At 41.9% G+C, this 27,804-nt stretch overlaps 2 protein-coding genes across 2 annotated transcripts; one reads left to right on the top strand and one right to left on the bottom strand.

Moving 5' to 3' along the window:
• Positions 1 to 5,207: 5,207 nt before the first annotated feature.
• Positions 5,208 to 7,136, bottom strand: marveld1 (MARVEL domain containing 1). The gene has a single exon (XM_008279760.1). The coding sequence runs from the start codon at positions 6,540 to 6,542 to the stop codon at positions 6,033 to 6,035; it is 510 nt and encodes a 169-aa protein (XP_008277982.1). The 5' UTR covers positions 6,543 to 7,136; the 3' UTR covers positions 5,208 to 6,032.
• Positions 7,137 to 7,377: 241 nt separating this feature from the next.
• avpi1 (arginine vasopressin induced 1) lies at positions 7,378 to 11,076 on the top strand. The gene is made up of 3 exons (XM_008279759.1): positions 7,378 to 7,585; positions 8,703 to 9,069; positions 9,150 to 11,076. The coding sequence occupies exons 2-3, from the start codon at positions 8,720 to 8,722 to the stop codon at positions 9,400 to 9,402; spliced, it is 603 nt and encodes a 200-aa protein (XP_008277981.1). The 5' UTR covers positions 7,378 to 7,585; positions 8,703 to 8,719; the 3' UTR covers positions 9,403 to 11,076.
• The last annotated feature ends 16,728 nt before the right edge of the window (positions 11,077 to 27,804 follow it).

Below are 27,804 nucleotides of genomic sequence, written 5' to 3'. Positions count from 1 at the left end.
GGGCAAAAGTGTTTGTGTATGTGCGTTATTTAGTCAACAGTCCTATAGCTTGAGAAAAAAAATTGTTCCTCACTCTGCGGTTATGCAATCTGTGAATCCTGCATCTCCTACCAGAGGACATCAGGGAGAACAGGCTGTTGTGTGGGTGTGTGTTATGGTCTTTATGACCCCCAAGGGCTTCCTGAGGCACTGCTCGCTGCACAGACCTCGCAGACTGGACAGCTTGCACCCAGTGATGTCCTGAATGCACCACCCTCTTTTGGGTGTTGCGTTTTACAGAAGAGCAATTCCCATATTAGGAACTCTCATGTAGTTCTGTTGCCACGTTTCCATGATCACAGTGCTGCCTAATAAGGAATATTCTGCTCGTACCTTGAGGCACAACAATACTGATAAAAAACATGTACATGACACAACTTCCTGAGTATTTGATTGTGTCTAATTTCTCAAACTTTCAAATTATTTCCAGGTTTGCATGAAAAGATGTCAGATTTTTGGTGTTGTCTCAGACTTTTGGACACTTCTATATGCAACAGTATTTTCTACAGGTTTATGAAGGATAGTGAGGCGTAGTCTACCATAGCTTTAGTGCCTGCAGATCTGTCTCATAGAGTGGATCGAATAGGGGAAGCAAACTGGGAAAGGGTTAAGTCCAGGGTTCGTGTGGCCCTATTGCTCCTCCTTGTGGGTAAACTAAATCATTGCTGACAAAATTGAGCAGTGATGCACAGTGTGGATAACAGTGAAATTTGCTTATTTATTGTTATTGATAGTTGCGTAGTATCATAGTATAAAAGTTTTCAAATTAGTCAGAGCGATAGATCCCATCTTGAACTAGTCTGTCTGTGAACTTAGACCTTTTTTTCATCAGCACATTGCTCTTTGTTCTTTGACTTTATTGTGCAACTTTTGCAGACAATCAGCTTTGCATCATTCTTAAAAGGTAGTGAAAAATACAGCATGATGCGTTCATGTGTCAGACACAGTTGTAGACATAATTTAACTTGAGAGGCAAGAGCTTGAAAGAAAAAACATTTTTAATCAGCTATTTTTTTTCCTTACAGCAGCAGTGTGATGCAACAAAGAGAATTTGTACGTCTGTGTGTGAAGACTGTGGGAAAGCTGTTGCTGGGAAACAGTTCAGAGCTGTGTGAGCTATTATCAGAATATCCATGATCCACACTTGGAAAGAATGTTTGTTTTCACTTCCCAGCGCGCGTCCGCTTACGCTGCACTAAAACTGCAGTGTTCGTAAAGAGTTTCAGTCATGGGAAATTTAATCATCGCTTCTAATTCCGTCCTTGACATTTTGTTTTTTAGGAGGTAAAACTTGCAGGTGATGAATGGAGGTGGTGCTCCCGCTGATGTAAGCTGCAAGTAAGAATCATTAAATGTCAGACAGGAAATTAGTGAGTTCATCCACCCAGTGACGAAAAAACCTTCCCCCTCCCTTCCTTTCAGACTTGGACTCATTCACTCTGCAACACACTCTCAACATCTTGGCTGAGGACTGGTAGATTGAAGGAAGCTGTGGTATTTTCGAGGCTCTATAAATAGCTATCATTATTTCCCACCACTGGCTGCCATTGCCCTCGCACAACACGAACACTGTGCCCATTCAGAAGTATCGTCTGGACAAAAGCTGCTGCAACAGATGTGGAATCAGTAATCCCAGTAACTATGTTAGGAAACTACAAACTGAAGAGTATCAGAGACAAACAAGGCCTCCACGCCCAGAACACTGTGCCGATTCATGCCCGACACAGACAGGAAATGTCAATCTCAGATTCCTGCTTGGACCTCAAAGGTGTTTTTGCATGTCTTTCCCTCTCGCTTTTTGTTTCTTCTTCTTTTTTTTTTTTCTTCTGCTCATTCACTTGTTCGGTTGGCCTCCATCTGGTTCCCTAGCCCCTCTTTCCCCCTCCTCGGCAGTGGAATGTGCATCTCAGCAGTAGCTGATGAAAATGTGGTTAACAGGGCAGCGCCGTGTGCGTGTGTCTGTGTTTTCATGTTTCATGTGCGTACATGCAGCCTCCTGAGCGAGACAGGACACCAGGGCTGGCAGCAGGGAAAGAAACAGAAGCAGATACACAGATAAGACAGAGCACATCCACTGGGAATTACCCGGCCAGACTTTGGGTGGGTAGGAATAAATGAGGCTCTTCCAATCCTGGACAGCTGCTGAGTGGGTTCTTACCATTCAAGTATACACACCTGGTTGAGTAAACTCTGTGTAACACCAGCCTCGGGTTTGAGAGAATGTCTTACGAAAACAAAGCAACTGAGATCAAAATCAGGTCTGTGCACAGTAAAAAGAGTGGGTTTCAACTTTAAACTCTAGTTCCTGTTAAATACTGCTAAACTTGCACAAAATCCCAAGATGGTTAAAGGACAAATTCACACTCACATTTTTCAAGTCTGTCTTAAAATAATACCGACATTGCCATATGCATACTGACAGGGTTTCTGGTTGCTGTAACTGTTCCCTTCTGTTCATACACACTTTGAAGAGGTTCTAATGTAAGAGATTGGGGACTGTGCAAAAACGTATTCCAAAGTTAAGGAATAATTAAGCTTCATTAAATCAAGTGAGCATCTCTGAAAGTGTTTCTAGTGCAAAATCATCTTGTGTTTCTCCAGCTATTGCTTTCTTATTGAACCTCTTTGATGGAAGGACAATAGCACAAAGGGGAAATCCTTTAACTTTAGATTTTAATGCCTTAAACTGCTCTTGCCTTGTATTAGCTTCAGCTAAACTCTAGAAACCTTTTTTTTTTTTTGGCACATAGGGACTGTGGCACTTACATTGGAAGGGACAGCTGTATTCACAGCCAGTTTGGACGGGAAAAATAATTATATAGCAAAGAAAAACATTTACTGTAAGCAGGGTAATGTGAATGTTGTTTTAAGGTAGACGAATAAAAGGTGAAACTACACTTTAGGATTACAAACCTTTTCCTACTTAGTTTTGGGAACGTCATGTGCAGACTCAAAATGATTGCTGTAATAATAAAAAAACAGAATAACGATACATTTTGAAGCAACAAAGTGGTGCACAATGTGTACATTTTGCTTTTGCAAGAACACTTTAAGATGAATTCCTTTCCAATCTGGCCTGGTAAAACAGACCTGAACAAGACATCTGTTCCCTCCCAGCTCCACGGAGGCTGACCTGCAGCTCACATTGGGTTCTGTGCAGCACTATAGTTGGACACAGACGCAAGAAGAAAATGCTGTTTTTGTCAAACAAAAAAGACATTCTTGCTATTTCCCTATAGTGATGATATCATTACCCCAGTGAATCACAGCTGTGTCGTTGTTATCCATTGGGACTTTAATCCTCACTTTAAAATTTCTGATTTTTGGTATCACTTTCTCACTCAGTTGACATCAGTCCATGACAACAGCGTGTAACAGGATGCTGTTCTTCCACAGGGAGGGGCTGGGAGACCGTTTGAAGGGGTTATGGCGACTCCTGGATGGTCGGTCTCTTGCAGATGGGTGGGAGAGCACATACAGGAAATGTTTCTTTGGTTGACTAGCCAAAATAAATATCACACAGTTGGCACTCCGGAGCAGTGCCTGGCTCTATATGTCCTTATACCATGTCGTCTGGGTTTTCTTTACTGTCTGTGTAGCCGGGAAAAAAATGCAACAACCTCACTCTTGTGGGGCCCACACCCCGACACAAAGGATTCATTACCTGTGATTAAGTGAGTTCATTGTTTAGACAGTGGATGTAATGTAACTCTAAATGGGCTCAAACTGCAAACCTAGAAATCTTTAAACTGCGGTCAGTGTAATAATAAGGAGCCTGTTAATGTGGTGAACTGAAAAAAAAAAGACTTTCAGGGTAAATGTGGAGAATCCTTTTCTGGCTTTAATTGTCAGCATACGCTATAGTTGTGATTCATCCAAAACTTAAATGATTCACTATGGTTACTTTCAGTATCAAACCGAACCCTGGATGGGGTGCTTTGTTTATGCAGCACACAGAGCTGCTGTGTACTGTCTCCACTTGGCTGTATACAACAGCGTGTTTCCACAGGCGCCGACACGTGGACAGGACAACACTTCTTCTGGAAACCTCAGAGGAGGAGAGGGTGGGTGGGAGAGTGTGTGTGTGTGTGTGTGTGTCTGGGGTGGGCTCCTTTCCTCCTTTAGAAGTACTAGATTTATATCCCGGTGCTGCAGCTGGTTAACATTAACCCTTCCACGCCTGCAGTTCTGGCCACAGATGTCACCCTGCGCTCGCAAAAGCGCGTTAAATTTCTCACCTCTTTTTATACACCTGTCAGCTGCCTTTAGGAGATTAACGCTGATTTATATTCCGATATCTGCATTTCTGTCGCATCGGTTTTGACTCTGAAATCATCATGTTCGGTTGCTGGCATGCAAGAACAAACCTTCCCCCCCAAAAAAGGAGACGTTTGTGTAAATAATCTGCAGTCTTTTTAACCACATGTTGTCCCACATCAGCAACAAGTGTGCAAAAATATGAATACAAATGTGAGAAGAGACATAGAGTAATGGCTCTCTCTTGCTGACTGTTTAAAGGCGACCAAACACAGTCACCAGAGTGCGGCTTTGGGTGCTGTTAAAGCAACTTGTCTGCAGCGTGTTTTTGAGAACTGGATGCTGACTGGAACAGACATTGAATCATCTTCCACTGCTTGGCTTCATTTTCATTGGCTGAACTTCAGCCCACCTCCAGAACCCCAACAGACTGTTCCGGTAAAACCAAGCCTCTTCCCAGATTATTGTTCACAACAGAAAACACACACACACACACACACACACACGCACAAGTTGAATCTAAAAGAAAGATAACACTCAAGCACCACACGCGTTCTCTGTATCATACTGCACATGCACATTATGTGTGAGTGGCTGCTTTAAATGCAGATAAGTCTGAGGATCTCTGGCTTTCATGTGGTTAAGTGGCATAGTGTATAAAGGATCCCTGCTGATTGGCTGAGGCTTTTATCTCCCAACAGGAAGTTCCTGAGGGCTTCCGTTGCTAGTCTTTTCTAAATCTGTGTTTCATTTGGAAAAAGCCACTTAAAGCACGATTGAAGCGTGCGGCTCAGTTCTCTCTCCAAATTTAACTCGAAGCATTTAAGCATTTTTTTACCAACATTTTCTTCAAGCAGCCTTTCCTCATCCACCAACACATGATCAGAACCAAAGAAACATCTCACTGACTCTCTCTTTCTCTCTCTCTCACTCGTCTTTATTCTTACTCTTTTTGCTCTTTTGGATTTACATAATGAACACTTGAGGAGTAGCTTTGGTCAGCATACACATCGTAGCACCGAACACATCCACGCTGTAGGGTCTGCGGTTGTCACAACCTCACTGAGTATACAGCATTCTGACAGAAGGCACTAATAAAATTTTTTTTTAAAAAGCTGCACGCAATGTTTGAGTTATAGACAAAACCAAAACAGAGCTGGCAAGTATTTCATTCTGTAAGAGATAAAAGTCATTCCAGCGCGTGTCAGTAACTGTTCAGTATAGTTTGCTGTCGTACAAAATAAAAACACATAAAAATATATACTTTAAAAAAAGGTAATAAAAAAAAGAATGCCTTGTGAGAAACAACTGTAGCAATCCTATGAGAGGCTTTAGATGGACAGTACCAACACAAATCTGCAAAATGTATACACTAAATACTGCTATAATAAGTCCCTACATGAGTATGATTTTTTTTTTATGAGGGAAAATGGCATTAAATATAGAAGACAAAACACATGCCACTTGTGCACATTACCAATTAGATTAACATTCCTGGTTGCTTTTGGCCTCTGTAGGATGAGCTGCTGTTCATGGCAACTATTAAATACACTGATAATAACAAGGCCTGATCCTGCCTCAAACACAAAAGGTGGAAAGTTGGGAGAGGGGGAGACAGTAGAGAAATCTGGGATAAGAGTGACTGTTGAGTGAAATTACAGTGAAGTTAACTATTCCTCATCTTGCTGCGGAGCCACACGCATCCCCTCATTGCCATCACACCCAATTTAGTCTCATCAGATAACTGTCTGCTCTCCTCGACACTTCCTGCACGCCCCGTACGTGACCGACAGGAGATAAGCCAGGCAGCACAGGCAGGCGAACACGGCGGCCGCCAGGTAGACCTTGTACAGACAGAGGTGCTTGTACAGCTCCAGGTTGCAGTACGAGTTGCGATCCGTCTTGTAGATCATGACACCTATGGCCGGCAGGTAGAGCACGGCGGCGGCCACGTCGTGCGCCAGGTTGGTGGACAACCAGCGGTCCCCTCCCAGCAGCGGAACCAGGTCCTGCTTGTCCAGGAGCGTGAGGAAGAAAAGGGCGAGGGTGAGGAGCCAGAAGAGGACAGCGACGAACAGCACAAAGTGGATGGAGCCCTCGTACTTGTTGGCGGCGATGGTGACCCACAGCCCGGCTCCGAACACGATCTGCAGGATGCGGACGATTCCCGGAAAACTCCTGAGGAACTTTAGGATGTTCTTCCTCACCTGCGGCTGGGCCGACTGGGGGGGAGGTTGGGGTGGCATCTCTCTCCTCCTCCGGTCACTCTCGGTCCCTTATTCCCGAACAGGGCGGGTGCTTTTTTTTGCCAGCTGCAAACAGCTGGGGGAAAAGATGGGTTAAAAAAAAAAGTGAAAACAAGGGGGCTGGAAGGCCGGGTTTGTGGCCAAACAAAGAAGCCAAAAGTGGACAAGGAGCCTATGGGAATAAAAAGGGAACTCTCTGTTCTTTCCACGGCCCCGGGGTTTTGAAATGACAAACCTTCTTGTAGCCGATGTTTCGTCTTTTCCGTTTCCTCTGTTGAATGTAGCGTCTGTGTTGGGGGGCTGGGAGATGGAGAGGGGGGTGGCCTGTAATTCAAACCCTGCTCCTCCTCTGCTGGACTCATCCATGTCCACTCATCTGCGCCCTGATTTCCACTTCCACCCGGGGGTCTGTGGCGCATCTCCTCGTGTCTTTTACGCACGCACAAACAAACGTAACATGCTTTTGTTTCTTCAGCTGGAGTCAGCACCATGAGTATTTTTTCTCCCACCCTATGGATGTGGATTGTGTGTCACAGCCTCATGCTGGCTCTGATCGTACAGATATGCTGCCTTAGAGCCCGTGCGTCACGCTGTGTGCGCAGGATTCTCACATGTTACTTCTTTCTCGCATAATTGACAGACGTTTGTTGTGCCAGCCAGGCTCATTGACGTCAATGGATTTCAGCCCTCACGCCCTACGTGGCCGGGAGGCGGGACCGACCGCCCTCCCCATCCTCCTCGCCCCCCGGTCTCCTCCCCCCCAAGACCAGCCATTGGTGGAAACGGAACCGAGCTCCGGCGCGCACAGGCGGGACGAGCGCACGGCTCTGCTCCCATTAGTCGCTTTCACGGCACTGATTTGTGACTGACAGCCTGTTCAAGGACACAAATTGATTGCAGTCAAGACTGGACACACACATATTCTTGCAACAGTTCGGCCATTGTGGCAGTTTTGTTCGTAAAAGGGTCGGCGATGAACGCAACGAGGAAGGAGACGCGATAGAAGAAAGAAGCGTAAAAGATTCGTTCTGGGTCATCTCCTGGTAAGCAGATGCCCTTTCGTTTTATCACATGATTCTCATGCGATTCGTATTGTGTTTTTTTTTTTAGCCACAGGGCTGTGAAAATAGAATTGAAAACAGCATGGATTGGGCTGTAAGTTGTTTATTCGTTCTGTTTTATCTTAGAGAACCAAGAATGTGTCAAAGATTCTGTTTATTTCCCCTCCAGAAACTCGTAGCTTTGCAAGAGACCCCGTGTCTGTGCGCCACTGAGCCGAAACTCTTTGTTATGCAAACAGTTAACTGTCAGGAAGCCAGTGATGTGTGGTTAATGTTGCCAGCCTGTAATGCAAACACATAGGTCTGTCAATGCGTGGTTGTGTTTCTGTTTCGGCATATGATCATGATCAACAAGAAACATGTCCTCAGATAACCCACTTCACTGTTGAGGACTTCTGCACAGAACAATGTGGAACCTTGTTTATGAGCTGGTGGTGATAATAGACCCCTGTTGGAAAAAGAAAATATTGAAAAATGATATTAAAACGGCCTCCACCGACAATCTATCACAGTATATTTAGAACAACAAAGAAACATGCAGGGCTAAAATAGTTATCATGTATATTTAGACCTCTGGGCACAGAGAGACCCTGCAGAGTTAAGCTCAGCTAAAAGAGGATGGGGACACGTCATTCCTGACCTGTGAATAATATCGAGTCAAACAGAGGATCCTCTGAGAGCCTCTGCAAGATGACCTTTGGTTGAAAGCTCCGTAAAGGTAGTAAGTAAAACCTTTGGTTGAAAGAAAGTTCAGTAGAAAGGCCACTGATCCATATGCAGTCATGACCTTGGTCCCTCGGCTAATACTCATCTGTTGGTGTCCCACTTAATGGCACAAGTGCGTAAAGAGAGATAAAGTTACCATCTGCAGTTTAATGGGCTTTCAAGCACAGTTCGCCACTTGTTGTCTAAAGTAGGATTAAAGAATCAGAGCAGAAGACCCGCAACAGGCTGACAGTGTTGTGACAGCTGGCTGTGTCCTCGTGTACGTTACACATGACGACACACACTTTATCAGCCCGCACTGCCTTTTGTCGAATATAAATCACAAACCTTTTACTTTGCAAATTGAAATTCCTCTCTGCCTCCTTCTCCACAGAGTGGAACCTGCGTTGTATGCCACCTTCTCCTGTGTTTCTCCTGATGGATACCAGACCCGCCCACCCTTCTGCCTCCATGCTGGCGGGCCCTGCCTCGCTGTGGCGGCTGGCTGAGAGGAGGAGCAGGAAGGCTGGTTCAGGGAACATCTTCAGCAACGTGAACTTGTGGCAGCTTCAGAGGCTGTTCAGGGCGGCGGGCGACCAGGACGCGGAGCAGAGGGCCCAGCTGGTTTGGGGCCACAGGGATGAAGCCGAACTGGCTCAGGCGTTAATAGGACTGAGGGCAAGAAGTCACCGAAGAGGGCTGAGGACTAACGGAAGGGACGTGCTGGGCTCACACTGGCTGCAAGCCTTCAATCACCTCAGGTAGAAACACTGCTGACATACATGCACAAAATTCCAACATTTTCAGTGTTTCGCGTCCGTTAACAATGTTTGCTGTTCAGGATTGGGGAGAGCTCGCCGAGCAGCAAGGGGAAGGATCCCGGGGAGGAGAGTGATCCTGAAGCTCAGAGCAACCCAGAGGCCAGCAGACACACCTCAGCAGGGACGACAGGAAGAGAAACGGGGGCCAAAATGGGACTAACTGAGAGCCAGAGTCCTGCAGGGACATCTGAGAGACCAGCTAGAACCAGCTCAGGACTGAGGAGAGGAGGAGAGAACAACCCAGAGAGATACCTCCACCGAATACTCCACTAGCTCTGCTGTCAAAACTGGAGCAAGGTGGAATTAACTTCCATGAAAAGTAATACGGGCACAGATAGGCTTGCCTGTGACCTTTACAGTTTCAGGTGAAACTGTGCTGCAATTTGAAGGAATAGAATAGTTCTCATATTGCCACAATGTCTGGTCTTTTAATGGCAGATGGCAGAACACTGGCACTGCACTGTTACGTGTTGCAGACACATCTCCACTTGAGTCTTTCAGTATTGACTGGCTCAATGTGTCTCAGCTTTTTATAATGATTGCCTCTCAAAAACTGCCTTATGTGTTTTCCTAAATTCATCCTACCGTACATACTTAGAATTATTACCAAAATTAATGTCGTAGGAGTGTAGATAGTGTTGTAATCAGTAGCTCAGAGGTGTACAAGTCAGTGGTTTTGAGCAGAACACTACATGGCAAAGTTACTTTAAAATTGGTCCCGTCTCCCTTTTGACTGATTGATTTAGTCTGAATGCACTGATAACATAAAGCACAACTGGATGTGCTTACAAACAGTTGTATCATTTTTTTTTTTTGTACCACAAAAAGCCATACATGTAGTTACATATAATATTCTTTATGTATATTAACTTAGAGAAGATGTTAATGTCTTGATTTTGTATTTACACTACTTGATGTCACGAAAAGGAACAAACGTTCCAACTGAGCTGCGTTAAGTTTTACACCCCATGTTCCTGGTTATGTGCGGGGTCTGTTACACAATACTAGAAAGTGTAAGATTGGGAGAAATATTGGAAGTGAGGACGTGGAAGTAATGTTTGTTTCCTAACATAGACGTCATTGCACATTCAGGGATGATGGGTAAAATGTCATCGTACTGATTGAACACGTACTTTAAACGTTGCACCGGGGACTTACGCTTGTCAATGGTTTGTATTTCATTAAGGAGAGATCAATAGAGAGATAAGCATGTTTACTGAGGCTGACAACAGAGAGGCACTGTAGCGATAAGACACAGCTGATGTGATGCATCTTTGATAAGAATAGACGAGTGCAGACAGGAAATGGGAAGAATCCTCCTGGCAGTGGTGGAGTCAGTGAGGTGTTTTAGTTGAAACACCTGGGTCGCCCTGCTGGAAAAGGTGATGTGGCAGAATCATATGTCTGAAATTCAGAATGACAGAAGCATGGTGACATTCAAAGAGCAGCCGACTGATTGGCTCGGCACCGTGCCATCAAAAATGGATGAAAGGAGTTTTGCGACAGAGTGGAAATGAGGGGATTGGTGGCGCAGATCAAAGTGTAATTGCAGGATGATAGCCGGAATTCCCAATGGAAGGAGGAGTGAGAGGTTAAAGATCTTCCTTATTGAATTTTCAAAAAAAAAAAAAAGCTTTATATTGTAAAACTTGAATTGTCAAACTGCGCAGACCAAAACCGATAAATTACAAGTGCAAGGTCTCATTGTGCAGGAACTTGAAAAAGCAATAAATCATTAAACGTTCATGGTACCAGTGTGAAACCCGCTGTGCCTATGAAAAACAAACCTCATCAGATTGCTGGAAACTTGAAGAAGCTTTTTGACAAAACTGTTTGATGTGTCATTTTTAGAGTTATGGTAATAAAGTGAGTCTTTGTATTTTTGTGTGATTTCCTGTTTTTATATTGTAATATCTATAGACTTGAAATAAAAGATGGAACTAGTAACCGACTGTGACTGTGTTGAGTTTGACATTTGGCCGTCACCATCTTGGTCTTTTGATGAACCAGCTCTGCCCCGTAACACACTCTGCTTTATTGTCCATGTTCCTCTAAATGGCACTGTAGTTTGCAAAACGAGCAGCATGTTGAATTGAAAGAGTCTTGAAGCTAGTGAATAAGAAAATATAACCATTAAGGAAAATGTTTACTGAAGGAACAAATGAAGTAAGAAGTAGGATCATATTCTCACACAAGATTTCATTCTACAACCAGAAGCGTTTGCAGGTAGAAAGAGTGCAAGTTGAAGGCTTGATTTTCAGATCTGGAGGCTACATCCATCTTTTTATGTAAGGTCAATGGTCATAACAACAACTCTACTGACCATTATCACAGAATAGTACCAGTGACATGGCTGGAAGATAGAATTTGTTACAATGCACTTCAAAACGTCAAAAAGCATCAGAACTAGTTTAACATACTGAGTTAGCTTGTGTGCTTACCACCAATGGTTAAACCCAGAGAAATGCAAAGTTTCCTTCCAAATTGTTTCATTTCGGTTGCTGATCACCAGGAACGTCAGAGACTGAGTAAGGAAGGCTTTGCTCACTTGTCGTAGATCATAATTAGTTTAGTATGACCATGTTGACCAACGCTGGCCTTCCCCACTATTGAATCAGCCAAATATCGTCAGTAGCTGAATGGGTCGATTCATCGAATCATAACTGTGCAATGAAAATTCAATTTAAGCTAATTTTTTGTTATCTGTAACTGCTTCTTCTGTCTCCTGTCATGTGCTACATCAACACAGGCTTTAGTTTACATTCAAACAATGTACAATCTTTGTTTTTGGTGCATCTTATGATCTGAGTGTTGTCGTCAGCAGAATGTGTCCTAACAGGCTTGAGGGTGAATGGAGGCCTCACAGGACACCGAGGCTTCTTTTTAAGACTACACTTACTGACCATCTGTTTTAGTCACAACATCTAACTGACCTGTATGGCCTTTTCTTATATGCATAAATCACCTGTACAGTTTATCAGTATGGTCTTCATTCTCCTACATAATTACCATCATTATATTTTTGCTTCTAAAATCCTACATTTCAGTATATTCATTAAATATACGTACATATATAGTGATAATGGCCTGCTTGGACAAACATGAGATTGTAATTTTGGACGCGAAAAAACTTGCCCGTTGACTGTTTCTGCCAGATTAACGTCAGATAGATTTTCATGTTGGTGAAGGTGCTACTTCATCACATCATCAAACTACATTTCTTGTTGTTATTTTGACCAAAGGACCCATAGCGCAAAAGTTACATACTGTACCTTTAAAATGAATGTGTATGTTTTTAACAACACATTATGACATCCTAATGTTTAGCATGATACGATTAGTTGTTTATGTGTATTCAGTTGCAGTTCTGCCTTATCATATGCACATAGTTCAAACGCATCCGCTCCCTAAAGCTGCAGCCTGAACCCACACTGACATTGTTCATCACTGAGCTCTGCTGGCCTATTTTGATGTCTAGTGCCTTGATCAAGAGCAACCTTTGCAATTTGTGGTGAATAAACGAGCACGTCCTGTCCCTGTGTGTGTATTTCCAGGTTGTCAAGAATTTGGGATATTGAGCATAAGGTACAAAAGGCCGTTTAGTGCTTCAAACCAACACCCACAGTCACATTCCGTATATTACACATTTGCTGTGAGTTACATGAAGACACTGAAAATGATTTAAAAGCCTTCAAAGAACTGTTGGAGTTTATGATAGAAACAAGTGCTGCCCTCCAGTGGTCACGTTTATCTGTGCGGGTTTCATTCATGTCAACTTGCAGTCACTAGATGGTGCAAAAGCTTTACTTTCAGAAACAAAGCTACCACAGTGAGTCGGAAATTGGATGGCATAGACTTCCACACAAAAAAAACTTCACCTGAACTTACAGAGCAGAGTTGTTTTAATCAATAGAGCTTGTTGATCCTTTTAATTTTTAATATCCAAACCTTCAGGCAGTGGTTCTGTGTGTCCACTTAAATGTTAAAAAACTGTTTTGGTTTATTTTCAGGCCCAAAAATGCCCTAACTAATGCAACTTAAACCAACAGGGGAAAAAAATAGGGTACTGCATCAAAATTTTATATATAACCATGTGTCATTCATCCTTTCCTCCAGTTTCTTTGCACTGAGATTACTAAGAAGTCAGCCACTGCCAACTAGATAAGGATATAACTAAAGTAGGACTAAAGTTGGAGGTTGCTGGACCAGGATAGCCCTGCATCCACCAGATGCTCTCCTCTTCGTTTGTTTCCTCCAGCTCCTCCAGGGTGATGCAGAGGGACTCGCAGGTCGTCGGGGAGATCAAGTCCCCTCAGCGCGTCTCGTATCTGCTAAGCTGAGGCTTCCGTAGGGCGGCTTTGTGACGAGCTGAAACCTCAGCTGACTCCCTCAATGCAGAGAAAGCTGCGAACCGACTCAGAGGTAATCCGCAGTTCGCTGAACTTCTCACCTTGTTGTGTTAAAATAAGCTCATTGCACAGGAAATTTTTCGTGCTGTATAGGTTATCTCCACTTTTCATTCACTGCCTAAAGCTTCTGACTATAGATGAGATCTGGAATGCTTCAAGTGACACAGCTGCAGCCAGATTTAATGGTTTGCTCCTCACTCGGCAGTGTGAATATATGCAGATATGTGTCATTTTTGTGCCGAATGAGCACTTCTCCTCGTGATATATTTTGCTGATAATACTGAGTAATTTCTACTTAAGTGGGATTTTTGAATGCAGAACCTGTACTGACTACAGACCATTTTTTACATTGAGATGATAGTAGTAGTAGAAGGCCAATACCCTGAAGAATCACCATCTTCAAACACATCAGTACTTGGTAACATTAAACTGCTTCACTGGTCAGATGTGAACTGAATTCAAACCGTGCAAAGAGACATTTTAATTTTGTATAAACTAGCATCTAAATCTAGGTTAAATTACAACAGAGTTGCTGAAAACAATTAATCATGCTGACTTCTGTTCTTCTGTACCAGTTATTATAATTCTGTACACAACAGCAGCGTGGCGGCAAACTGAGATTCCTTTGTGGTACATTGTTGCCTTTTAGGCAACATGCACATCTTAGCATTTTTCTAAGTTATGTGCATATAAATGAACATCTTTATACTTCCAAAATTCTTAGTCCAATTTAGTAGCTAATGAAAAATGACAGAGAAAAGGCTTTTCAGTGCACCGTTTCGGGGCATTTGTAAATGGCGTATATTTCTGGCATTCATTGTGCAGCCATTTTGAACCAAAGTAGGTAAAAAGTAAATCAGACAAAAGTGTTTTGAGTTTTTTTTTTCTACTATTATGTATTTAATGGACTTATTTCCAGTGTTTGCTCAGTGAGGTATTTATCTGTCCACCCATTAGCTGGCCTGTCCAGAAACATAATTTGCGATTAGAACTGTGCATTCCGCTGTGAGCTTTCATGCTGTTTGTTATGACAAATATCTGTAGCCCCCTTTCTCTGGTCAGCACAACTTCCTCAGAATTAAATGAACACGATGTGCAGAACGCTGGGTGCCCAGCTTACTGTTCCTCTCTTAAAAACTGCACTGGACCATCAACTTTGCATCTACTTTGCATCTTGATTAAATCCTCTTTTGGGGTGGTCATAAATTGGATTTACCCTGCCGACTGTCTTCTAAATCAGCCAAATAAAAGTCATTTTGGCGGACATCACTTTTTATGACATTCCTCCAGCAGAAACGTATTCTCAGAATTCACGCCTGTTTTCCGATAGTGCTTTCCAGGCATTTTAGTGGGGATGATTCTAGGCAAGGCTGACAAAGGATGAAGAAATAGAAGAATGACAGCTGTATGGAGAGCATGGGGAGCAGATCCGACTTTCAAAAGAAGGGAAACCAGCTTTTTTTCTGTTTTTTGTGTGTGTATGAGTGTTATTGACAATGGAAGTCATATAGAGATTTTGCATAGGCAAGGATGTGAGAGTTGAGACTGTCCCTGCTGCAGTGTAATTAGAGCACAGAACAGTAATTAGAGAAATGATATATACAGTCCATGTTCCTCATGTTCTGATAATAATCCCTAACACGCACACGCACAACCCCTGTTCCGCGCTCTGTGTCTTTGTTCACGGAAGAATCACATAACACTGCGGCACAGCACTCATTGTTATTCCTTCCTCTGTGTCATTGTGTGCCTTTGCTCTTATTCTCAGTACTCTACTGTACGGCTCAGGCTCTCGTTCACTTCTGCAGTCTCCAAACACTGGCATGGCACTGCCTCCCTTTGAGGTGTAGAACATCAAACATGATTCAACAAGAGCTCCTTGCTGAGCAGGGGCCAGCCCCTTTTCAATTTACTTAATTTGAAGGGGATCAAGAATAAAAACTCTTCCGTCAACCTTTAGAAACAGCTTCACTGATCTGGAAGAAAGATCATTTTCTTGAAACTATAAAAAGAAACCTTGATGCTCACGTGAACTCCGGTCATCAAATAAAGGTTGAACCTGTCTCTTTGGGCACTGATATAAAATGCACTCCAACCCCAGCGCCTTCAATTCGTTTGCACAAGGTCAAACCGCTTCCTACGTCTGAGACCTTTCTGTCTGCCTTCATGCTTTGCTGCCTTCGGGGCTGTTCTGGGCTGTGGAGAAACATGTAGAGCCAACTTCACATCATATCACATTACGTTGCATTGCCCACACCAGCAGCCTGAACTATTCAGATCAGCAGGGCAAGGAGCAGATTTTAAAAGCAGCCTCCTCATACCTTAATAGGTAGGGTCATATGTCAGAGGATCGCGTCGCTCCTTTGTTCGGTGCCCTTTTTCTGAACCCGTGTTAGAGTTATTCTTTTGGTTGCTGGTATTTTCAGATTTCAGAGAAAAAACGAATATCTTTCGAAACCCTTTGAGTTCATGTTGTATTTTCCCTGTGTTATATGATTTTAATTAGTTAGCAAACAAGTATTATCAGGAATTAAAATAAGAAATCGTATTACATTTTGAAACTAAGAATCTGAGAGCTGAATCACTTAAGGAACTCTACATTAGCAAGTTTCAAGTCTATGAAAGGAGATAGTTTTCCTTTGTTTTCAGTACTGTGAGAATACATCTCTCTGAGCGTAGGTTATCATCAGTCTCACTGCTGGAGGTAGTGTTTTGTGCCATCCAATGCATTGGTAAGACAAACAGAGTCAAAAAATGTATTGCACAGACATAAATGGATCCAATTTGCATGTAATGCTAGTAGTACGGGTGGTATTTGCAGTTATTATATACCGATTGGTCACAACAGTAAAACCACCTGCCTAGTATTGTGTAGGTCTCCCTGATGCTGCCAAAACAACTCTGACCTATTGAGGCATGAACCCCATAAGACCTCAGAAGATGTTCTGTGGTGTCAGGCACCAAAACATTGGCAGCAGATCTTCCAAATACAGGCAGTTGCAATGTGGGACTGTTTTTCTCCTGCTACATCCCACAGATGCTCGATCAGATTGACACCTTGGAAGTTTGGAGGCCAAATCATAGACTTAAAATCTTTATGTCAAGAACTCACATGCACAGAACAGGTGGACACAAATGCTCGACACAGACGGGTTCAGGCAAGAAGGCAGGTTTATTACCAGGCAGGGTTCGGTACACAGGAGATCAGTCGGTCAGGCAGAGGTATCCAAAAACGAGAGGCAAAAGGCAAGGTCAAAGGCAGAAACACAAAACAGATTATGACTATTGAGGAACGCTGGGATGAGGACCGTGAAGTACAACGAACTGGCAACAAGACTGTGAGACACACAAGGTAATATACATGAGGTAATGAGGGAAGATGGGAAACAGGTGAGGGAAGCCATCAGGGAGCAGGTGTGACGAGACGAGGGGCAGGGCATGTGGGAAGTGAAACTACGACAGAGACAACAGGTTAGTGATTTCAGAATAAAACAGGAAGGACAAGACATAAAATGTGCAAACATAAAGCAGAAACTTCACAGACATGACACTTTATCACCTTCCTTGAACTAATCCTAAACAATTTTTTCATCTTCCATCTCATGCACGCCACACGATGTGACAGAATTATGATTTGTCTCCCCATTCATTCTTTTTATTCCTTCATTGTCGAATGCTCATGCCCATTTTTGGAGCTTTCGGTGGTGGACGTGGGTCAGCATGGGCACTCTGCCCTGTCTGCAGCTACACAACAAGCTATAATGTATTGTGTGTTCTGATATCTTTCTGTCATAGGCAGCATTAAGGTTTTTAGCAGTATGTGCAACAGCAGCACTTCTGCTAAATGGAATCACCAGGGTCAGCCTTTGATTCCCATCAGTGAGCACCAATGAACCTTGGGCACCCTTGACCCAGTTGCTGGTTCACTGGTTGTTCTTCTTTGGACCGCTTTTAGTGGATACTAACCACTGCATTTTGGGAACAAGACGCAAAACTCTGAAAATGTTTTGACCCAATCGTCCAGCCATCACAGTTTGGTCCTTTTCAAAGTCGCTCAAATCGTCACGCTGTCCATTTTTCAGCTTCCAACACATCAACTTGAGGAACTGAAAATTTACTTGCTGCTCAGTATATCCCATTTCTTTAATGTTCTCCTGCTGTTCGCGGTTTTCATCTTGTTGGCTGATTGCTGTATATAATTTAAAGTTGAAATGATGCTGCTACAGCTGGCGACTGTCAGAACAAACCCTCAGTCACATAGCGTCTGTGCCTTATCAAGTCTGTTTCACACTGGATTTAAAAAGAGGCTCTCAGTCAGTTTGTGTTCCTACTGTACTTTTTTGTTTTTATTAAGCATGGCAAAGTTGGTCACAGTAAAATAGCAGTGCGGTGCAGAAAGTCCCCTGTGTTATTTTGGCTTAATGCAAACTATATATCTCAGTGTTTGTTTTTCTGGTAATTTCAACCATGAAATAATAAACAGTTTACCGACTTCGCTGCGTGTATGCAGATATTGCCAGTGTAGCATCACCTGCACAAACCAGTACAAATTGTGTGAAACAACACAGGAGAACAACAGGAGAAGACTCTCATGTCTCACTGACTTGGCATGACTTTCCATCATGCAACCTTGACTTATTCAGAGATCTGGTGGCAGGCTGGTTTATTGTGATGCGCTATAACAGCATGTGCACGTAAAGATCAGCAGGGTGAAATGGGACCAATTTCATATTAACATGTACCACTGGTTTGGAACTAAGAGGGAAAGCACATTTAAATAATTCAGTTCAAAACAGACCTCTGAGCTAGTGACACAGTATACACAGAGTAACCTTGAGTTAATGAAGAAAGTAGCATGCACACTCACTCACACATCACACAGCCATATATGCCGACTGGGCTTTTGCTCGCACGCACATGGCGACACGCATGAGTGCACAGACTTAAAATCATATAGGAGAGTTCATTCTTCCTCAAGCTTTGTTTTCTCCCGCAAAAGGAGGGTGATATCTGTTAAGCATGTGACAGAACAGAGCATAGGACACGGCAGCGGTTTGTTCAGCGACCTTTTTGAATTTCACATAGTTTGTCACAGCTCAACACAACCTCGGGGACGAGGACACACTCGCACATATGCGGATGTTTCCTTACAGACCCGGCAAGCAAATGACACAAATTCGCCAAACATAAACAGGAGCAGCTCCGCGGTGCTTCAGTATATGTGATGATTTAGGTCTTTCTCAGAATTAAGTGGTGCTGAATAGCTGAAACTGAAAGTGCTTACTGGCAGACGCGAGTGATATAGTGGTGTGTCTCATTTTCATTGCTTCTTTTTTTTTTCTGCAATATATATTTTATGGGAAAAGAATGAAATACAGAAAGAGCAGTTCCTAAGAGAATCTGGGTTTTTTTTACTGATCCCTGTTCTCCGCCTAAAGTCTTTCCATTCCCCGCCAGCACTCCATTAGACAGCACACGGAACCAATAGAGCAGATATTTATGTCTGGCCCACATTGTGGTATAAACATCAAAGTGACAATTATATTACACAAGGACAGACATTAAAGCGGAAAAAAATAATAGAAAAAGAACAAAAATCTGTTGAGATTATTGCCATCTTATCATTTTTCTGTATCCCAGAATGACTGCTAGGTGTGCTGCTGAAGAGGCGACAAAACCAACACACAGACAACTAATGATTAAATACTGTGAGTAAAAGTGGAAGAATGCAGATTCAGGAAGGACAAAATACAGAAGGTAGAAGTTGGTGTCAATCTTTGTATACAGTTTCTGGGGATTTATTATGGTCACTCTCCATGCTCTGTCGCGCTGCTGCTTATTATTTGCAAACTCGGCTGTGACCCTCGCAGCTGTTGTTGAAACGTTTCATAAGCTCAAGCTCCAACTCCAGCATCCACCTGTAGGCTCTGACTCTGAGTTCCCCTGCAGATTATTATGGTTGGTCCGCTGTGGCTGCTGTGCAGAGCTCAGTGTATGTTTGTGGGGAGTAATGAGGTGTACAAATACACAGCTGTGTATAAGCATTTGACAAAATGTGTGTTTGCGGATTTTAGTCACTGTATTGATGGCACTCTATCTATCTATCTATCTATCTATCTATCTATCTATCTATCTATCTATCTATCTATCTATCTATCTATCTATCTATCTATCTATCTATCTATCTNTCTATCTATCTATCTATCTATCTATCTATCTATCTATCTATCTATCTATCTATCTATCTATCTATCTATCTATCTATCTATCTATCTATCTATCTATACGTGTATATAAATACATTCTTTATTCACAGACATTTAAAATGCTTATATAATGAAGGCCAATGGCACTGGGTACATAATGAGATTTCTTCTAGTGTCTCTATGGATGACATTTGTAATTTTGAATTAAATGGGTCATCGACTATTGGACGGTTGTTATTAAAGTCAGTATTATGGACATTCGTGTCCTTCTAAAGATGAATTGTGGTAATGTGGGTGATATCATAATTTTTCACCTTTTTCTGTATCCAATTTTTTGTTGGCCTACATCAATTAATTAAAACAAAAAAAAAAAAAAAAGGTTGATTGACAGTGACGATGTGAAAGTAAAATCCACCATGAGCTCTTCGCCTATCATTTATTACCTGTTTTATCTGTTTTACTATGTTTATGTAAATGTGCTTTTGTTCTAAAACTATTCAGTGTTAGTGTCGTATCTTTGCTGAAGCCTTATCATTGAAGACTTACCTAGAGGTCAAAAGGTTAAGGTTTGAGGTCAACTACAGAACATATGTTTACAACTAAAAGGGCTTTGTCTTTGAAAGATGCCCCCTCATTTCTTACATGGTATGGACACACCGCCATAAGGTTTAAACTTACTGAGGTCTGAGGTCTCTCCTCCCATGTTGAGTAGGGTCTTCTCCACTGCAATGATCTAATTTCATTCTCCATATTGTTTTTTTTAAAAAATAATACATTTACGGACAACCGAGCAGTGTGTTTGTTATCTTATTCAAGGGCAGAATCCCGGACGAGCCCCCAGTTATGTTAAGCATGTTTTACTCCTGGGAGTAAAATATCCTTGACAGTGGTTGTTAAACAAACACTGTAAGTTAGAAGTAACATATTCTCATTCAAATACAGTACAGTTTAAAGACGTTTTTGTTACATGTTTAGCCTATCCTAGAAGGCAGAGGACACCCTGGACAGGTCACCAGTCCATCACAGGGCAACATACAGGGACAGACAACCAAGCACACTCATATTCACATGTACGGACAATTTAGAAGCACTAGTTAAGATTTACTTTAACGTTACGAGGAAAAAACATTAAACTAATAATATAAGCAATGATCTTTTTTTTCAAATTTTTTTTCCCCCCATTTTATATAAATGTGTCTGTAATGTTAAAAAGCAGAAAAATACAGCATAGATAATACTGTAAGTTTCCTGTCTCAAAAGATAAATAAATGTAGTCTGGCAGGTTTGACACACAACTGGAAGTTTTTCAGATATTTTTCAATAATGTGTGTAATTTTACAATATTCTCTATACAATTAAAAAACAAACAAACAGAAAACTACTGTAAAATTGTATATATATTCCATTTTTTTTTGTTTTTAAGTGTACCTTGGTTAGTCGTTAAACACTTGCAAAATATGTTTATTAGCCTCATCTGTTTTTTCTGGTTTGTGTTATTTAACAATCGTTAGTGTCTTAATCCACTCATCTGAAAAGGAACACATTATAAACCTGTCAGCATGTTACCAATGAACGTCCTCACAAAGCCTCTGCTGTGACTGCAGACCTTAGTCTTGCTGTGTTCCTAAACTCCACACGTGTAGGTAGCTCAATAATAACGCACGTCCTGATTACTACATGCAGCCTTTCCACTAATTTCATAATTTACAACCAGAGCCAAAGCTTCGTGTGTGTGTGTTTTGCATTACATACTAATCCAGCACTTGAGAGGATGGAGGCTCAAAAATAGAACCCTGTTAAGGGGTCTCCACCAACACCTTTGAAGTCAGTGTGCAGCTCCCAGGGAGGACGTGACAGAGGGTTAAAACGAATGAGATACTTAATGGAAAAAGACCCCTGCAGCCCTCTAAACCTCCCCGATCCGATGCGAGGACACAAAGAATGTGTGTGGCAGATAAATCCGTGCACCTTTACAGACGTCTCCCTTCCTATCACTTTGCATTCAGATTGCTCTCTTTGAAGGGGCTAATTCAAACGCTAAGCGCAAATATGTCTGAACACACTTCCCCGCAGGCATTGTCACTTTTAGAGAGGGAACTTATTTGAGGTGCAGTATGGAAGACAAGTGCATAGTTGGTGCAAAAAAATGGCTTTAAAACTGCAGTAAAGGGCCTGCGTTGGCAAAATGTCACGTATTATGCAGGAGATATAATTGGTTGTGATGTGTTATGAGGAGGAAAAAGTGGTCAGTATAATAAATGACTGCCTGAGAATAGCTAAGTGAGCAGCCTTGTTAGAAAGTCTGCAGTCAGCTGTTGTTATTTTTCATCAGGATTTAGAGCCGTGGACTTTGAGGGGAGATTTGGAAAATCAGCTGGAAAGACAGGCGGTCATGTCCCAGTTTAACCTGCCTCACCTTTGCTGGAAACGGATTTAATGCGTTGCATCTCTGGCCTGTCATGACATGTTATGATACTTTAAGATGGCCCTAATGGCTTCTTGCATTAATTATGACTTTTTACTTTATCGTTCTGTAGCTCTTAGTGAGCTGCATCAAGCACTCAGATATCAGGACATTAGCAGGAGGACATGCAGTATGAGATGAAGAGGTTACGAAGAGGCTGGGGTGGGGGAGGCTGTCATCTCATGGTGCTTTCAAGGTTGGCAGATTTGTTTCTCAATACGTTGTTATGAGATTTTCTCATTATGGCCCTGAAGATGTTTGCAGCAATTATTTGACATCATTGTGAAAATGTCTAAATTTGTTTCAGACCAACCTGAGCAATAACCGCCTCACTCCAAACAGCACTGGAATTTCTTTTGCTACCGAAAAGTAATCAGATTCCCCCATTTCACAGAAATCCAATCATGTTTAATTCAGTCTGTCAAACCTACACAGAGAACCTTTGTGACAGTTATTGAATGTTTTTGAATTGGCCTGTGAAACACAATAGTGAGCGACTGATGGCCTCTTTCACGCCGTAATAAGTAGGCAGCTGATGAGCGGAACACAATTACCAAAAAATGACATGTTGCATTGACTAGTTAATAGCAAGTTTACTTATAGGACTTCATAATTGTTGATTTTCCTACTTCGCTTCACAAAAACCAAAAGAAAACAGAACCAAGTGAGATGTCTTTGTGCTCTTTGCCTTAGACGCAGTTTTTCAGTCACATAACATGATTATACAATGAATGCGGCGTTGATTGATTTGGTGGCTTTGTGATCATAAAGAGTTGCAAAATTCAAATGAGTCAGATTCAATGTCAGTCAACAGTCAGTTTAGTGAAACTAAAAAAAAGTGTCCTCGGGCATGAGGAGCACCCAGCATGTTAGAAACATTATCTGTCAACACTGGTGTGCACCATGAATAAATATTTTAGAGCAGTGGTTCATAATTTGTTTGTTGTCAAATTAGTTTCACTGGTGCACCCACACAGTTAAATCAGATGAGTCTGAGCACCTTGTACGAAAATTTGGAATCTGATCATTTGGTTGAGTTTCAAACTATATGTTATTTAACAATGTTGACCGTATAAACATGAGTATAGAGACAATACGCTTTACATTTAAGACATAGGGATCCTGTTCTTATTAATACATTGCCCTATTCTACTTTTTCAAGTTTCCTTTTCTAAGAGGATCACACTCAGAGAAACAAGCTGAATAGTTCAACCATTTATCCATCTTTTTTTTTTTTTTTTACCATCTATTTCAACTTATTAGTTCATTTACGCCCACTCCAATTACAACATGATATGTTGAGGTGTGACAAATGAATTCTGCGTAGTCCAAATAGAATCACATAACCTATTTACACTCAGCAGCGCTTTAAGAGCAGTTCCAATGTAATTATCGTGGTATTAAGTCAGTCATTACTGTTTAATGCGTGTTTAATGACATGCAGTTAATTAATAATGAGTAAGTGCAGCTGGATCTGCATCTATTATTATAAAAGCATGCATAGAACATAGGGCAACCTCTCGGGGCTTAAAATGGAGTTAGTGGCTAAGAACCAAAACAGCGCTTCCTTGAATGGCCACTTGAGGCTGATTCCAAAGATGAGTCAGTCCCTGCAGACCCCAGCGTTAAAACGACTAACTTTATAGCAGGAATAAATATGGTTACAGAGTGATACAATAGGCAGCTTTGTTCTCTATTGCAACTTTCAGACATGCACTTTGATAACCTGCTATTAGTTTAGATTTAGTCTTTCACGTGTTATTATGTGTGATACATCATACGGTGTACTGTACAGTCTTGCATGCATGACATATTTAGCATGCGTACCGTCTTCATCACTGTGGTGGGTATGTGTGAATGAAGCTGCCAGGATCATTGATGTAAAAGTGACATGTAGCAGAATGACAAAATACCAGCATCGTCATGTGTCCCAAGTCTGTGTAGGACTTCTTGCTCATTTCCCCATTCATAACGGTATCAGAGGTGGATTTTTTATTTTTTTTATTTTTTTTTAGCTCACTTGTTGAAATTGTTTTAAGACTCAACCCTTTATCAGACAAGGAACCATATATGGAGGCTTTAAAAATGGCAGGGAGGCAGAATCATGTGACTTCATCCAGCCAATCAGCAAAGTCACTGTGGCCTCTGACCAATCAGGAGTGAGCCAGAGTGATATTTTGACACAAGTGTCATAAATTGCTTAAGTCTGACTTGTAAATTGGAAATAAATAAAAAATAAATGTTCCTTCATCTTTATATGTATATTTTTTTTTACAATAATTTATCCACATATTTTTTGGATTTTAAAAAAAATTTTTTTGGTGGGCGACAGATTCTATATGGTAACTGCTTTAACTTTGATTTTGAGCCTAAATCTGAAACTTTTTTTAAAAAGTCAAAAAAGAAAAATGTCCCCTTATATCCACCAATAACACTCCAGGGTTGAAATTTTAAATGTCCAATATTTCAATGAGTGCCCTATAGGGGGTTAACATTTGGCATTATTAAGGGTTTGTTTGCTTTGAGTGGTCAAGTCCACTCACACTCCACCTCTCTGTCTATATTTTGATTCGCTGGGAGGCAGGAAATGGCAAAGATGGCAACTGCATGGAGTCTTGGTGTCACAGAGGTTTGGTCCTCAGTCAGTGGTATAAACATACACCAGGCTAACATTTACTACTAACAAATATGCAAGTTTGAGGCATGTTTTATATCAAATGTTTGTGCAACTCTTTAAGGAAGTCACTCCACACTTCACTAAAGTCAAAGCCACACTATCAAATAACTGCGTTTCCACTCCCATTTCTCTCTATCTGTCTCTTTATCTTTCTGCAACTCTCTCCTTCTCTTAAATCTCGTTCTTGACACCTTCCCCTCACCGTGGCTTTGCTCACCAGGTCTGCTCTAATTACGCTGAACCATCCAGCTGTACCTCGCATTGGTGTGTGTTTGTGTTGGTCTGTGCACGTGAGTGATTTAGAGCTCTGACTGTGCTTCATTAAACCCTGTGAATCTTCAGAAGAAACCGTCTGATGTCCAGTGTGTTGATCTGGTTTTTATACTTTATGTGTGTGTGTGTGTGTGTGTGTGTGTGTGTGTGTGGCTCATTTGAGGCCTGTGTGGCTGTGGATTAGACACAGGGGGTCGAACTTTGATCGTAGGGCTTCTGTGCAGAGCAGAGTGGGGTAGACAGAGGGGAGGAGAGAGAGGAGGAGAACAGAGACAGCACACATATATCAGCGGCAATGTGTGGCAAGATGTTTGTACTCTCTCTCGTTCTCTCTCCTTGATGTCTGCTCTTTTTCCTCTGTCGTCAAACTGCTTCAATGTTTACATTAAGCAGTTTGATAGACAGACCGGTCACACTGCTGAACAGCCATGCAGCCGCCACAGGCTTTTAACAACAACACACGCAAGCTTTCCCGCTGAAAGCTGCTTCTTATCTAACCTGCAAACACGAACACACCTTGTCCTGCACTTTAGCTTGTTTAACGAGCCATCAGAGGAACATTCAGCGGGGAGAAGTGCCCTGCTCTCATTGGTTTGCAGGTTGGATTGCTAATTAGCTGCTAAGCCGCAGGGCATGAAGCAACATGTTAACTTATCTGCCAGTGTCACTGTTTAGATACTGGTGTGGTCATTAGTCTTTTTATACCACTGCTCAGAGGCAGACTGGCAACAAAACGCAGCCGGGGAGTTTGTTGTCAGGCGGCCTGAATCGGACACAGAAAATTCTATCTGACAAATGTGTCGATCGACGAATCATTAATGACCCTCTCTGGGCATTGATCTAACGCCTAAAAACTTGTCTTTGTGTATCAAGGTTGTACATTTAGAAGTTTGTTTAGGTGTCGATGTGAATCTACACTATTGTTTCCTCTAAAAACCGCAGATCTATTAAGTCCTTGCTTCTCTACTGTGCAAAGTTGTAATTCAGCCAAACATAGCTGGAAACCAATTCTGAAGACGGATGACAATATGCAAAGTCTGTAAGCAAAACTGTGAAGGTTGACAGGATTTGTTCCTGAGGTTTGCTACATATGAAACCCCAGAAATCTGAATCAGTGTTTGTGATTCTGTCATCGGTATGCTGCTGTGGAAATACTCCTCCTTGGTGGTGACTGCTTATTTCGCTCATGAATTATCTTCCAATGTGTAAAAAAAACATAATTTGGACATGTTAACATAATAAAACACTTGATTTCACAAGAGTGGTTCTTTAATTAAAGAAATCCCACCATCTGTTATTTTGTACTGTTTGTTTTGGGCTAATCTGCAAAATGATGAAACTTATTTTCAAAGATTTCTCTCCGTGTGTTTGTGTGTACAAAAAACAAACGTCGAATTAATGTAATAATCATCTGACATCTGTTCTGACCTAACCACCTGTTTCCATTATTCTACGAACACTTAAAACAACGCAGCATCTCTGACATCCATTTAATTTCTTGTCATGCACCAATAAATCCCTCAATGAAGTAATCCCACCTGATCATATGAATGCCGTATTGTGCTCTCATTTACTTCAGTTACACAACAACATTTAACAGTGCACCTCTAATTGGATCTATGCTGGCTCCTGCTTCCTTTGGCTACATCCTTTCATTTCTTGTTCGGAGCCATGTTCACCTGTTTGTTCACGTAGCAGGAACATTTGTGCTCAGGTGAATTCGGTATTTCCTGATAGCTATTGAACACATCACCATAGAACTGTGGTGACTCCCCTCATGGCCCAGCCCCTGATTGAGGGTGTTTGAAGCACCTGTGGCCTCATGGCTGCCTTTTGTCTCTGCTCACTGGTGGCCACATGGACTCCTCTGTGACTCTGAGGTAAGATGTAGTTAGGATTGTTTCAAGGTTGTTGGCTGATTTAGATTTAGCTTATTCGTATGCACATAAAGTTTAAGGTGCATTTCTTGGATAATTTGGTGTGTTTGCAACACAAATGTTTGTCTGCCTGACCCCTCTTTCTTTTGGTGCATTTTCACGGATTCAGTTTATTCTTTTGTATTTTAAAGATATAAATAAACCCCCCTCTCGTGCCTTATGAGCTATTATGTGGGAAAAAAACACCAACTGAGCAGTCTAAAAGAGCCTGATCACGCCTTCTTGTTTATTTTATCCATTAACTGTCAGGTTTTTTTTGCGTAACTTTCTCTCAGTGTTTCTGACAGTAAAACTTTATAAAACCTGCAGCAGGACTCTAGCAATAAAACATTGTGTTCCACAGTTCTAGCCAGTGTTTCTGCCTCAACGCACTTTACGGTGACAACTTGCAAAGCCTTTACTGTTTGCACCTTCAGCCTGGCTGCAGGTTTTACTGACACTGTAACCTAGATACCCACCGATGGTTTCAGTTGTGATGGCAACTGCTACCTGCTATCACAGACTTCACCAGCTGTACTGCTGTGGATAAGATGACCTATTGAATAGCTGCTGGCTATATAGGATATACAACACCGGGGTTGCTGGGGGAAGCAACCCTCACAAGGCCAGACCATGCCTGGCACTTCTATCAACATTGTGTGCCCATGGTTGTATTAATATAAGTTGCATGTCTGTTTACTACCTTCTCTCCTTCTGCGGGCATTCAGCC

Source organism: Stegastes partitus, unplaced genomic scaffold, assembly GCF_000690725.1.
Source record: "Stegastes partitus isolate 25-593 unplaced genomic scaffold, Stegastes_partitus-1.0.2 Scaffold169, whole genome shotgun sequence".
Lineage (NCBI taxonomy): Eukaryota > Metazoa > Chordata > Actinopteri > Pomacentridae > Stegastes > Stegastes partitus.
The sequence above is the reverse complement of the archived record's forward strand: the minus strand, read 5'-3'. Positions and strand labels throughout refer to the sequence as shown.